General features: G+C 35.1%; 3 protein-coding genes and 1 pseudogene across 3 annotated transcripts; 3 read left to right on the top strand and 1 right to left on the bottom strand.

Moving 5' to 3' along the window:
* The first annotated feature begins 840 nt into the window (after positions 1-840).
* Positions 841-2,768, top strand: LOC129903482 (protein NRT1/ PTR FAMILY 4.5-like). The gene is made up of 3 exons (XM_055979048.1): positions 841-1,058; positions 1,194-1,765; positions 1,855-2,768. The coding sequence occupies exons 1-3, from the start codon at positions 843-845 to the stop codon at positions 2,732-2,734; spliced, it is 1,668 nt and encodes a 555-aa protein (XP_055835023.1). The 5' UTR covers positions 841-842; the 3' UTR covers positions 2,735-2,768.
* Positions 2,769-4,826: 2,058 nt separating this feature from the next.
* LOC129902884 (protein NRT1/ PTR FAMILY 4.5-like) lies at positions 4,827-7,433 on the top strand. The gene is made up of 5 exons (XM_055978318.1): positions 4,827-4,899; positions 5,006-5,084; positions 5,304-5,521; positions 5,629-6,194; positions 6,277-7,433. The coding sequence occupies exons 1-5, from the start codon at positions 4,897-4,899 to the stop codon at positions 7,151-7,153; spliced, it is 1,743 nt and encodes a 580-aa protein (XP_055834293.1). The 5' UTR covers positions 4,827-4,896; the 3' UTR covers positions 7,154-7,433.
* Positions 7,434-9,726: 2,293 nt separating this feature from the next.
* Positions 9,727-11,746, top strand: LOC129902883 (protein NRT1/ PTR FAMILY 4.3-like; annotated as a pseudogene).
* Positions 11,747-11,787: 41 nt separating this feature from the next.
* Positions 11,788-14,816, bottom strand: LOC129902882 (protein TUNICAMYCIN INDUCED 1). Its single transcript, XM_055978317.1, has 3 exons — positions 14,485-14,816; positions 13,987-14,307; positions 11,788-12,735 (listed from the first exon to the last, which is right to left on the bottom strand). Exons 1-3 carry the CDS (start codon positions 14,707-14,709, stop codon positions 11,986-11,988), a joined length of 1,296 nt encoding a protein of 431 aa, XP_055834292.1. The 5' UTR covers positions 14,710-14,816; the 3' UTR covers positions 11,788-11,985.
* Positions 14,817-15,174: the final 358 nt, after the last annotated feature.

Below are 15,174 nucleotides of genomic sequence, written 5' to 3'. Positions count from 1 at the left end.
CTAAGTTACAATTCAGCATCAGAGCCCAGTGACATAATAATTTGCTTACACTGAATTTAATTCCTTTTTAAATCAATAATAATAAGGGATTATCACCTGCACATGCTCATTTCAACCAACAAAGTCAGAGTATAACACATCGTTTCTAGGAGTTAGAATTTGAAGTTTATGAGCTTTGAACTTGCCACCGAATCAATAGTTGTTTTTTAATTACTGAATTCACAATTTAAAATATTTATACATATTTAATAAATTTCTTGACATAAATACATGATCTCACCAAAAGCTATTAAGTCGTCCAGATCCATACTTAATATTGTAGCTCCGCCCCCGAATTTAATTGTAAGGAACAAAAAGACCCTCCCCCACTCATAAATTTTCAAATATGAAGATGCAGTTTGATACCTTTTATCTTTACTTGTCCCTATGTGAAAGATTATATCTTTTCATTATACTATATAAACAAAGGGTTATGATTCTAATATACTCAAGCATTTATAGAAAGTTTTCTAACTAGCAATATCCATATTTAACATTTTGGTGTTTGAAGAAAAACTCCAACATCAAAATGGTAAGCTCTCCTAGAGAAAATGTCCAAAAGAAATATCTTTCAATGACTCAAAATCAAGCATGGAATTTATGGCTAATTAGGTTCTTTGTGTTTACTTATATGCAGGGAATGTGCAGAGATATCAAGACTAAACCCAAACAACCAACAAGGCTAGGGGGAAATAGAGCAGCTTTATTTGCATATGGTCAGAATAAAGACATAAACTTAATGTAATATGAACAACTGGCTTTCAGAGTGTTAATAATATATGGTAATCTTTAACCATGCAGCTATGGCGGGAATCGATGTTATGGCTTTCATGGCAACTGGTGTAAGCTTGGTGACTTACTTTCTTGGATTTATGAACTTCAGCATAACAAAATCAGTTACTGCTGTTACAAACTTCATGGGAACAGCATTCTTGCTATCATTATTTGGTGCTTTCCTTTCAGACACTTACTTGTCCAGATTAAAGACTTGTGTTCTGTTTGGTTGCTTTGAAGTCCTTGTAAGTTAATCCTCCCCTCCCCCCACCCCCTTGTTTATCATCAGTTTCAACACTTCTATCCAAGTACGTAACTATTTATTTATTGAATCAACTTGAAAAGTCAAACGGACTCTTATGTGGATGTTTCACTCTCAGGGGTATGCACTTCTAGCAGTGCAAGCACATTTCAGGCAACTAAGACCATTTCCTTGTAAGGATGTACCCTTGAGCCAAATGAACCAATGTGAGTCTGCAAATAAAGGTCAATTGGCAATCTTATACGCGGGACTTTATCTAGTTGCAATTGGGACTAGTGGAGTCAAAGCAGCAGCGCCGCCTTTAGGAGCTGATCAGTATGATGAGAAGGATCCTAAAGAGGCTGCTAAACTATCAAGCTACTTCAATTGGCTTATGTTTTTTCTCACCACTGGTGCCTTGTTTGGTGTCACATTTGTAGTTTGGATAAGTGAGAATCAAGGATGGGATTGGTCTTTTGCTGTCTGCAGTATTGTAGTAGGATTGGCAATTCTGTTCCTAACATTGGGAAAATCATTGTACAGAAACAATGTCACGAATGGAAGCCCCCTTACGCGCATTATGCAGGTGTTTGTTGCAGCGCTTAGAAACAGAAATCTCCCTTTGCCAGAGAATGAACACGAGTTACACGAGATTCAGGATAAGGAAGCTAAATATGAAACTGAGATTCTTCGAAAAACTGAACAATTCAAGTAAGTTAAACACATTTTACAATCTCTCAGTTTACGTTCTAGTTGATATTTGATAAAGCATAAATGATAAATCCCTGAAATCTTTGCAGGTTTTTGGACCGGGCAGCAATAAACAGGACTGATCAGGAGGCATCCACATCAAATGCACATGGACCATGGAAACTTTGTACTGTCACACAAGTTGAAGAGACAAAAATTGTAGTCAGAATGTTGCCAATTATATTAAGTACTGTCTTCATGAACACATGTTTGGCTCAGCTCCAAACTTTCACAATCCAACAAAGCATAACAATGGACAGAAAAATCCACAAATTTGAAGTTCCAGGGGCTTCAATTCCTGCAATTCCCCTGCTTTTTATGATCATCCTAATCCCTATCTATGAACGCGTTTTCATTCCAATAGCAAGGAAATTCACAGGGATTCCAACCGGGATTCGACAGCTGCAACGTATAGGTGTTGGTCTAGTACTTTCATCTGTGTCAATGGCAGTAGCTGCGATTGTAGAAAAACACCGAAAATCAATTGCTATTAAACACAACATGGTTGAATCCGCCACTCCATTGCCAATGAGTGTCTTCTGGCTAGGCTACCAATACGCGATCTTTGGTCTAGCAGATATGTTCACATTAGTGGGGTTACTTGATTTCTTCTATTCAGAGAGCTCATCCAGCATGAAAGCGCTAAGTACCGCGATTTCTTGGTCTTCACTGGCAATTGGATTCTACACAAGTTCAATAGTAGTGAGTATAGTCAACAAAGTAAGTGGTGGCTGGTTGGCTAACAACAACTTGAACAAAGACAAGCTTGATTACTTTTATTGGTTGCTAGCAGGATTAAGTGTGCTCAACTTTGGCTTTTATTTACTCTGTGCTTCTTGGTATAAATACAAGAAGGTAGATGTGAATACAGAAGATAATGTCCCTAGTAATAACGAGGCCAAGGGAAAGATTGACATGAGCATAGTTTAGGAATTTTACAAAATTTGTGAAGAGTAAAAGTGTTTTCCTATGCGTAACTGGTTGTAAAGGTATTATATCATTTTCAACTTCATCATAAATATTATTTTTTCCGATGGTATCCATAATTTCTTCTATGCTTTGGAACTCTGAATATGTATCATTTTCACTTGAGTAATCTAATAGGCTATTGACATCCATTTTATTATAATAACGAGATTATTAATCATGATCTCAAATTTATGAATGTCGTTTCACAAGAGGGTTCATTTAAATTCTTGAGGTTTTTTAAAATTAACTTTCACTGAATCTAACAAACACTTTTTAAATTAATAAATGTTAATTTATTAATTAAATAATACCTCAACAAAATAATAACAATATTTCATGGTCTCAACAATAATAATTTAAATTTCTTTTGAAAAATCACTAAATCCATAAAACTTAAATCATGAATTCCTCCTGTGTTTGATCATACTCTTCTTCAAAGACGATAAGACACAAAAGGAAAAAAGAAAACAAAGAAGTGAAAGGTATTGTTAACCAAAAATCAATTGAGAAGTCATAAATGATACTCATTTTTTATTTTTTATGTATATATTGTAGATGATAAATCTTTGTTAGATTCATGTATCGTGTTAGGTTCTTCATGCGTTCATTTCTTTTATTAAAAATCATGGCTCTATTCTGGTCAAACTTCCAATAGGTTGTGACATCAACTATGAACAATCATTATTTGACCCATTGCTAAGGACAATAATATTTAAATCTTTCTTAATGGTTCTGAGTTAATTAGTGTCCTTTTTAATATCAAAATTGCGTCGCAATTAAGCACACTTTGTGCCCTAAAACAAGGATTAGGAGGGTAAAAAATAAGTCACATCATTGTCCACTAATTGCCACAATAACATAGATATAAAATCATTACTATTACATTCAATAAACTTTCTAAGTAAATAGTGATCATTTGATTTGAAGATAAGTTATGTTATAATTAGTAATATTAGAATTGATTATTTTGAGACTATTATTTATTAACTATTTGATTTTGTTGTATTAAAAATAACATACGTATATAATTTCTAAATGAAGTAGTTTGTTTACAAAATACTTTCAACTTATCCTAGTAGAAAAAAGGTTAAAGGAACCTACTGAATGTTTTTGTCATTTTTATTATTTTATTCCGGAATAACTAAATACTGTTACTCTATCACTATAAGAATTACTATTTTCTCATTGAAATTTTTCATTGAAAAAATATTTAGTAACTATTCCCACATATATTTTGATTGAATCGGTGAGAGAAGAAAAAAAGTGGTGTTTTCACATGAAAAAATTAGAAAACTTCCACTATTTCAGCGATAATTTGTTTCCCATCATGCATATTCCTAATGAGCTGGTTCAGTAGAAAATAGATGGAAAAATTATATTTTATAATATAAATTTTTCATTGCTCTGGAATACAGTAGCGCATGCTCTGACAAAGATAACTTATCTTGATACATTAGTAACTTGACAAGGATTTAAAATCTTGTTTCAGAACTGCCTGTCCAGCGTACCAAAACACCCCGTATCATTTAGATTAGAAAACTGATTAATTTTAAATTTTTATCTTTTTGTGTTTTGCATTTCTTTATTCGTTTCTTCCACGTCTTTTTTTTTATTACTACTTTTTTTTTGTTGAGTACGTGGAATTGATTCGTAAAAGTTACATAACAATGATTTTTGCACGGAATATTAATATCTACTAGTACTTCTTAATTATAAAGTTGTTTTGAGTGATAGCACCACAAAAACAACTCACAAATAATTAATATAATTTTCTGACATGGGGAGGACACAACGGTGATATTATGAAAGACCAACCTCGGTTGTGGTGAAGTGGTGGGATTATTTTACTCTTAATCAAAGGTTTCAAGTTCGAACCTTAAATATGAAGAAAAATTATGTTGAGATTCGGGATGCAGTGCGCGATCCGAATTTAGGTGGAGCTCCAATGTGGGCTCCGAACACCGGGTGAGAACCCCAAAAAAGTAACATTATGAAAATTTTAAGAACTTTATTAAGTATTTTCCGATGTACCAAAATAAATTTAACATTATTAGTAGTCTATTTATTACAGACAGAAGCTAAAACAAACTATTTGGCTTAGCAAAAGAGAAGCTACAATCTAAATGGTAAGTTGCCTTTGAAATTGTGTTTTTAGCGTATGAATATAAGAATGGTACTTTCCAAAACTAAGAAATGTTTTAAATGGTAGTTTTATTTTGATAATTGTTGCAGGGAATTTGCAAAAATGTCAAGACTGAAGAAAACCAACTTCAAAGGAAGGGTGGCACTAGAGCAGCTATTTTTGTCTATGGTAAGAACATTTCAAGTATCTAATTGTTTAACTCTCTTGACACGGAACGGAATTCAATTGAAGCCCCTTCATCGAAAAATAATATTATGCATATATATGTAATAGTGGTTAGGAGTTATATCACAAAATTCTCTTGACACAGGGGAAACATTTATTCTAGTGGTCAAGGTAGCTCAAATTTTGCTTTGAGTTGTAGGTTTTGATATTCTGATTATGCAGTTGTGGCGGGGATCGATACCATGGCTTTTATTTCAAAGGGTGTGAGCCTGGTGACTTACTTCTATGGGTATATGAACTTCAGCTTGACAAAATCTGCTAATACTGTGACAAACTTCATGGGAACAGCATTCTTGCTCTCATTATTTGGAGCCTTTCTCTCAGATACTTACTTCTCCAGATTCAAGACTTGTGTTCTCTTTGGCATCATTCAAGTTTTGGTAATGGTTTATTTTTACATCTTGGCTATGCAAGAAAACCAAAATACAGATATTTCATATGTCCATGCAGGATCAAGAATTGACTTTGATCATTCTTTCATTCTTAGGGATACGCACTTCTAGCAGTTCAAGCACATTTCAGTCAACTGAGACCATTTCCGTGCAAGAACGTACCTTTAAGCCAAAACAATCTATGTGAATCTGCAGATGGAGGTCAATTGGCAATCTTGTATGGAGGTGTTTATCTGATAGCACTTGGAAACAGTGGAGTTAAAGCGGCTTTGCCATCTTTGGGTGCTGATCAATTTGATGAAAAGGATCCCAAAGGGGCTGCTAAGCTATCAAGTTACTTCAATTGGCTACTGTTCTACATCACCATTGGAGCCATGCTTGGAGTTACATTGTTAGTTTGGATAAGTGACAATCAGGGATGGGATTGGTCATTTGGTGTCTCTTCTGCAGCAGTTGGTTTGGCAATACTGCTCTTGACCATGGGAAAACAGTTTTACAGATACAATGTTCCTAAAGGAAGCCCTCTGACGCGCATTTCACAGGTTCTTGTTGCAGCTTGTAGAAACAGAAATCTCCCGCTACCACAGAACAAAGAAGATTTACATCAGATGAGAGAGCCTGAAAATGGAATAGAGATTCTTCAAAGGACTGATCAATTCAAGTACTTAATAACACCTTTTTAGTTTCAATTTTTTTGTTACTATATTGCTTCACTTAACCAAATTCCCATAAAATATGTACAGATTTTTGGACAGGGCAGCCATACCGAGGACCAACCAAGAAGCATCCACATCAAGTGCTCTTGGGCCATGGAACCTCTGTACTATCTCACAAGTTGAAGAAACAAAGATTGTAGTCAGAATGCTCCCTATCATACTGAGCACTGTCTTCATGAACACTTGTATGGCTCAACTCCAGACCTTCACGATCCAACAAAGCATGACAATGAACAGAAAAATAAAAAACTTTGAAATCCCAGGGCCTTCCATGCCTGTAATTCCTCAATTATTCCAACTCGTCCTGATCCCAGTCTATGATCGTATCTTTGTTCCAATAGCAAGAAAATTCACGGGGATCCCTTCTGGGATTCGACAACTGCAACGTATAGGTATTGGACTAGTAATTTCAGCAGTTTCTATGGCAGTGGCTGCAGTTGTAGAAAGACACCGGAAATCAGTTGCCATTGAGCATAACATGGTTGACTCAGCCAGTCCATTACCTATGAGTGTGTTCTGGCTTGGATACCAATTTGTGATATTTGCAATAGCTGAAATACTTACATTGATAGGGTTGATGGATTTCTTCTATGCAGAGAGCACATCAGGCATGAAATCACTGAGTATGGCCATTACTTGGTCTTCACTGGCATTTGGGTACTTCACAAGTTCAGTAGTGGTGAGTGTAATTAACAAGGTGAGTGGTGGTTGGTTAGCTAATAACAACTTGAACAGAGACAAGCTCGACTACTTCTATTGGTTGCTAGCAGGAGTCAGTGTGCTCAACTTTGGCTTCTACTTACTATGCGCTTCTTGGTACAAGTATAAGAAGCCAGAACTGAACCAACAAGATCCTATCACTGATGAGAAGGCCAAGGGAAAATCTGAAATGTGTGTTGTTTAGAATATACCCATCCTCATGATATTTGACCCTAATTATCTCATATAATATTATTGTATTGTGAACATACTACATAGGGTCCAAATAATCCTGCATCACTGGTTTTAGTTGATCAAATATTCAAAGGTGCAAATATCTTAGCATCTAAATTCTACTGTACCCAAACCATATCTAAGAGAATGGAAGTTTGAGACTTGAATTGTTAATCGATCTAAGTACCCTGTTACAACAGAATGTAAAATCTCACTATCAATGCTAGAATAGAACACATAAGGCATCGACTCATGGCGAATCACATTGAAGCAACAAGAAGAGATCAAAGCACGAATCTATATCCATTTCAAGAGAATAATCTAAATGATTAAAGAATATTTCAAACATCAACATCCAAACAGGCCATGTCAACCATGTCCAGGCACAGAGAAAACATTTTCTCTGTGATACAACATGATAATATTCATATACACGAATAAACATAATGACTAGAAGATCATTCATGGAGAACACACGCTAGTTTGTCACTACACAGTCAATACATTGAACAAATATATATACGGCATGCATTCACAAAATTGGATGTTCTCTCTCAGTGAAAGAATCGAAGTTCTAGAAAAGCTGCATCTAAAGAAGTTCCGTGTATATGCAGCAGCTCTATTTTGGACTAAACTATATCAGTCTATAACAACTTCTGCCAATATAATTGAAGCTTTCTTTCTAGAGATCTGATAAGTCAACTGAAACATCAAGTGAGTTAGCACTCCATAAATATGCTGAACCTAAGTAGTACTGCGAAGTTTTGGCCTGTAATACCTTGATACACAAAGATTCTTGAAAACTAAATGGTGGATTTGATTTAGCAAATGCAGATAATAAGCCTAGTGGACTAGTGTCATGGGTGAAGATTTCCTTACTTCACCAGGCACTCCAACATAAGGATCAACAACTAAATATTACATCATTAACCGAGTTCTACAGTTCAATTACAACACAATCAAAATTTTGCAACCAATCTGAGGTGGATCTACGATTTCAAGTCAGCGACTGTTAAGTACCACTACTCCTTTGTAACAGTGGGTGCAAGTTCACATTTTTATACTATACATATAGCACTACAGCTGAACTGGGTGCTACGCGTTACTCCTTTGTGACGAAGGATGAAGCCTTGGTATGTGTACACATTTAAACAACAAGAACAACCCCAGTAAAATCCCACTACGTAGGATTTTGAGAGGATATAGTGTACGCAGACCTTATCACTACCTCGAGGAGATAGAGAGGTTGCTAACTACTTCTCTTTGTAACAACTAATGCTGTCTTTGTTTGGATAGACCAAACACTTCTTTTCAAGCATTCTTTCAAAAAGGTTGTGGAGAATGTAGTACAATATATGTTTCCAATCGACTCTGCAGTTTTTCTATAAAAAAAAAATTCAAAAAATTTATCTAACCAAATATCGAAAATAAGATAATATTTTAGATATAATACATAAATGTGCTTTTAGTGATTTCTGAGTTTGTTAATGTCCTTTTTCATATCAAAATTATGTCGCAAATTGCACCATTTGGGCCCTAAAGACAAGGATGAGGGCAGAGAAAAAAGTAAGTCACATCATCATCCACTAATTGCGACAATAATATAGTTATAAAATCATTGTTATTACATGGTGGTTTCTAAAGCCTTTTTAGGGACGAATCACGGAATGGAGCGTATTAAATACGTTCTAAGGTGCAAATAAAAAATGTAGATTCTAGGGCGTAAATTTTGAGCGTAAAAGTGTAAGTCTCTCACGCGTTAAATTTAAATTTTAGTATTTTAAAATTGTTTTTACTATAAATCATATTTTATTATTATTAGTGCAACAATATTTGTACTTTCTACTATCATATTTTTATGTTGTAGTAATGTTTTCTAAAAAAAAAAAAATCTTACAAAAAATGGCATTGTCATAAATAATTTTTTAGATAATCATGTTTGAAATTGATAGAATAGAAATTTCATAACACTGTGTTCTGAGATAACCTTATCCATTTTTTGACACGGCTTACCTTTTATCCTTTTCCTTTGAAATAGATAAATCATAATCAATGCAACTATTAGTTGGGGGTGGAAAGGACTAGTAGATGTTGAGATTGATGATGAAAGGAATGATGATTTTATTTTAAATATTAACTCGGTTATTATCATTTTTTGTGTTGTTATCTTTCTTAAATAATAATTATAATGTTTTTTCTATATTATTGGTGATTTATTTGTAGAATCATTAAAAATTTTACTTTTGCTTATATTCTTAGTAATAAAATTATAAAATTAAAAATACATGAAATATACACCCCGTAGACCTATAGGACTTATGCTCCATGTTTCGGGGCTTACGCCTCACCCCTTGATGCATAAAATATCTCGTCTCGCGCTTCCAACTTTTAAAACACTACTATTACATTTACTAAACTTTCTGAGAATTACTATTTGGGGTCGTTTGGTTCGAAGACAAGCTATTTTGGGATTAATTATTTTGAAATTATTTTGTGTTGGTTATATGATTTGTTGTATTAAAAATAATATGCATAGTATAATTTCTAATAACAAATTGTTTGTATACAAAAATAATCTCTGATGCGCATTTCACAGGTTGTTGTTGCAACTTTTAGAAACAGAAATCTCCCACTACCACAGAACAAAAAAGATTTACATCAGATCAGAAGTGGAGAACCTGAAAATGGAAATGAGATTCTTCAAAGGACTGATCAATTCAAGTATTTAATAACTCTTTTTTAGTTTCAGTTTCTTGTTGACATATTGTTTTACTTGACCAAATTCCCATAATATGTGCAGATATTTGGACAGGGCAGCCATACTGAGGAACAACCAAGAAGCATCCAAACAAATGCTCTTGGGCCATGGAGCCTCTGTACTATCTCACAAGTTGAAGAAACAAAGATTGTAGTCAGAATGCTCCCAATTATACTGAACACTGTCTTCATGAACACTTGTATGGCTCAATTCCAGACCTTCACTATCCAACAAAACATGACAATGAACAGGAAAATCCAAAACTTTGAAATCCCAGGGCCTTCCATACCTGTAATTCCTAAAGTGTTCAAACTCTTCCTGATCCCAGTCTATGACCGTATCTTTGTTCCAATAGCAAGAAAATTCACAGGGATCCCTTCTGGGATTCGACAACTGCAACGAATAGGTGTTGGACAAGTACTTTCAGCAGTTTCAATGGCAGTGGATGCAGTTGTAGAAAGTCACAGGAAATCAGTTTCCATTAAGCATAACATGTTTGACTCATCCAGTCCATTACCTATGAGTGTGTTCTGGCTTGGATACCAATTTGTAATATCTGCAATGGCTCAAATATTTACATTGGTGGGATTGATGGATTTCTTCTATGCAGAGAGCACATCAGGCTTAAAGTCACTGAGTATGGCCATTTCTTGGTCTTCACTGGCATTTGGGTACTTCACAAGCTCAGTAGTGGTGAGTGTAATTAAAAAGGCGAGTGGTGGCTGGTTAGCTAATAACAACAAGGTGAGTGGTGGCTGGTTAGCTAATAACAACTTGAACAGAGACAAGCTCAACTACTTCTATTGGTTGCTAGCAGGAGTCAGTGTACTGAACTTTGGTTTCTATTTACTATGCGCTTCTTGGAACAAGTATAAGAAGCCAGAACAGAACCAAGAAGATGCTATCTCTTATAAGAAGGCCAAGGGAAAAAGTTGAAATGTGTGTTGTTTAGGGAATATGCATCCTCATGATGTTTGACCCAAATTATGTCATATAATAATATTGTGGTTGTGAACATATTACATAGAGTCCAAGTAATCCTGCATCAGTGGTTTTAGTTGATCAAATATTCCAAGGTGCAAACCATATCTAGGAGAAGAAATCCTGGCATGAAAGTTTGAGGCTTCAATTGCTTATTTCTCCATTGCTAAAACCACTCCTTGCTATATTTAGTTTTGAATGTCTTATTATTTAGTTGTCATTGGCACTGACAGAGCTTGGTCTTGCAATGCATTTCTTCCTTCTTTTGTTTCCCCTTTCTTAAATACCAGAGCTAGGACAAAGTAGCTAAGATAAACTTTTAAGTTATTAACGGGTCGTAAAAGAATATATACTGTGACAAAGTGGATTGTAACAAAGCAAATGTGTTAGAAACCAAGGGTACTTGGACAATTAACATCCTGGAATTGCATACTTTAAAATCTGGGTTTTCTACTAAGAGAAATTAAGCTCTCGCACATAAATGAGCAGCATCTTTTCTTCATCCGCTAGTAACCCAGGATGAATGGAGCAAGCACAAGACCATGATGCAAGACCCTGTTAACTGGCCCACAAGCCAATTGCAGACTCTCAAAGACGTGTCGACTCTATCCTAAGGAACAATCTCTCCCTCTTAACATTACCCTCAAAAGATAGGTTAGAGAGCACAATTTAGAAAGGCTAGTAGAGAAAGAATCATCTAATGTGAACTTGGGCATAGGTAAAGAGGAGATCTACCATTTTAGAGATTCCTTTAGCTAGTTCATGTAATTAGGGAAATTCACATGAACCTCTTAAACCAAGCTTTCACTTAGAGCATCTGGAGAGCAAGTGATAAACTTCCATAAAGCAGGGTAACTCATCTTCAATCTCGAAAAATTAGCTTCTTCAGATTTATAAAACAGTGCAACTCATTCCTTTTCAACCACTGTTTTTCTATAATTCCTTTCCAATGACTTTCAATATACAAAGGATATGATGTACAAATCAGGCAACCATTTTCAATTTTTACAGTAAGGAAGATAAGAATCTAAATTACAGCATGCCAGGACTGGATATAAATTTCCCTACAATCTAACATCCAATGTTAAGGGCTCTGGTGGGACTAGAAAAGAAGAAATTTTGGTAAAGGACATATTTGACATCAAATTACTCCACGAAGATGAATCTACTTCAATAAAAGGTCTGACCTTCTTAATCAAATGTGGCTTCAAGACCTCTGCCTCAAACCTTGCTGTTACTTCAAACCATGAATGTTCAACTGCTGGCCTTGTTCTCCACTCCCCCATAGTAGTCCAATATGTGTCGTTGTTTTGGATACCTCTTTCAAGCTCTAGCTGGAAGCGGAAAAGGGTCAAGTCTTCAACTTTCACTTTTAAGAGATTGAAACGTGCAATTTGACTGGTTTTTCCACCAAGAAACCTCCTTAGAAATTTTTCCAGTAATGTTATCTTCTGGCTCAGAAAATCATTGTACAAGTTCCACTTTCTGTAGATATGCCTTGTATAACATTTTTCAGAAAGCAACTTGATAGATATTCTGGATACAAATGCAGTTTCAATTCTTAAGTAGGGGTTTCTGGTTATATAGGCAAGTACTGAAGCAGGTCCCCTTACATGTATGGGAAGTAATGGTATGCAGGAAGATCGCGACATATATCTAAATTTACCGTTTCCTGACTTGGTCAAAATACTTCCATTTACTAATTTAAGCAAATCGGAGATGTTGAACACTGATATTTCATCAGCACCTTTAACTTCTACAGTGATTCCCTCACCAATAAGGATCTTTTTCAATCCCGTATAGGAAGAGTTCAGCTGTTAAAAAGGTAAATAACAAAATGTTGTTAGCCCACCATGAAAACACATAACGATCTGTAAAATCTCACTTTCAGTGCTCGAATAGAACACATAAGGCATCAACTCATGACGAATCACATTAAAGCAACTAGCTGCAAATTAGCAAGAAGAGATCAAAGCACAATCTATATCCATTTCAAGAGAATATGTCAAACATCACATCCAAACAGGCTAGATATGTCAACATGTCCAGGCACAGAGAAAAGATTTTCTCCGTGATACAACATGATAATATTCATATACACGAATAAACATAATAAATAGAAGATCATTCATGGAGAACATACGCTAGTTTGACATTTTCTCCCTACTGCACGGTCAATACATTGAACAAGTATACAATGCAAACACAAATTTGATGTTCTCTCCTGTGAAAGAGTTAAGTTCTAGAAAAGCTGCATCTAAAGAAGTTCTGTGCATATGCAGCAGCTCTATTCGGACTAAACTAGATCAGTCTATAAGAACTTCTGCTGATATAATATGCTGGACCTAAATACTTCTGAAGTTTTGGCCGGTAATACCTTGATACGCAAAGAATCTTGAAAACTACATGGTGGATTTGATTTTTAAAATGCAGAAAATAAGCCCGGTGGACTAGTGTCATGGGAGAAGATTTGCTTCATCTAACTGTCTACTTCACCAGGCACTCCAACATAAGGATCAACAACCAAATATTACATCTTTAAGATAGTCCACAGTTCAATTACAACACAATCAAAATTTTTGCAACCAATCTGAAGTGGATCTACGATTTCAAGTCAGCAAGTGTTAAGTACCACTACTCCTTTGTAACAGTGGGTGCAAGTTCACATTTTTATACTATACATATAGAATTACAGCTGAACTGGGTGCTACCCACTACTCCATTGTGACGACGGGGTGAAGCCTTGGTGTGTGTATACACTTAAAAATTCAACCATATAGATAAAGCTGCTACCCACTACTCTTTGTCACAGTGGATGCTGCCTTATTGTGCCTACGTATTTAAAAATTTTCAATTATATGCATAAAAATCGAGCTGAAGTGGGTGCAACAGCACCTCCTTCTACGTGTATGCAGCCAATTATATCCAAATACAAGACTTAAATGAAGCTCAGGAAACAACATTAGATAGGAAGCAAACGATCATCTACAGAAAAGCCATCTAGTGTAACTTGCAAAATGTAGTGCTACAAACAAAGGCAATATTAAAGGATTTGGGGAACATACGGGTAAGGTCAAGGAGAGGTAATCATCTCCAGTAGCGTACAATTCGAATGGCCCTTGGATTTTTAGGACATCAAGAGTGGCCTTAGAACCAATCTCTTTAACCAAAGACTCGAAGTCGGACTCATTCTTGTTAGGAAAGTGAAAGCTTTTCCACTGAGATATTTCATCTGCCATCATGAATACGAATTCCGTCTTCCCAATTCGGACCCGAAATTCATACTTCCTTAAAGTCCCAAACTTCGATTTCTTCACATCCAATTTGGAAACTCTCAAGTCCTGCAAATCCCATTTCTCTCGCTCAGCAATCCCCTTTAACACGTCCTGAATAGCATATACAAATAGAACCATAAAACCCATTAGAGAATCAGAACAAACAACAGTAATTAGGCAAACCCCATTAGAGAAACAGAACAAAAAACAGTAATTAGGCAAAACCCATTAGAGAAACAGAATAATAACAGTAATTAGACAAAACCCAGTTGGGTAATTGAACAAAACCTCGAGAAATGAAGGAGGGTTGGGTGAAGATTGAGGATATTCCTCGTAGCTGATTCTTGGATAAAGGAAGTGAGAAATGTTGAAGGGTATGGGGGATGAAGTGGCAATTGAAATTGGAAATGGGGATAGAGAGGAAAGGACCAAAAAGAGTATGAGAAAAGTGGTAGAAGAAGAAGAAGGGATATGGATCATCGTCGGTCTTTGAGTTTGCTCTGCAATGGCCATGGGATTAACAATCTTTGCTTTCTGTAGAGAACAATTAGATCTGCATAGCGACAAGCAAAATGACTATTTGGGAAAACGCAGTACGGTATTGTACATCATGAATTATGTGTAGTGCCAACTGCCAAGTCTATTAAGTTTGCGATACTATAAAATGTACTATTCCACCGAATATTAGATGTGCCTCATAATTTTTTTACATATTATTTGATTTTATTAAATTAGGATAGAATTAATTAAAAAAAATATTTTATTCTATTATTAATATATTTTTTTAAAATATAAAGAATTCCAATGCTAGCTATTCTTATATTTTATGTAAAAAAAAATTAACTTATTTTTATATGCATTAATATAAATAAAAAGCAAAATAAAAAAATTAATTAATCTATTAATAATTTCAATCACCATATAAAACAGAAATTGTTTTATTTAATACGAGACGAAGAAATTAGTATATGATTTCTT

This window comes from Solanum dulcamara, chromosome 9 (genome assembly GCF_947179165.1).
Source record: "Solanum dulcamara chromosome 9, daSolDulc1.2, whole genome shotgun sequence".
Classification (NCBI taxonomy): Eukaryota; Viridiplantae; Streptophyta; class Magnoliopsida; order Solanales; family Solanaceae; genus Solanum; species Solanum dulcamara.
This window is presented reverse-complemented; position numbering and strand designations above follow the sequence as displayed.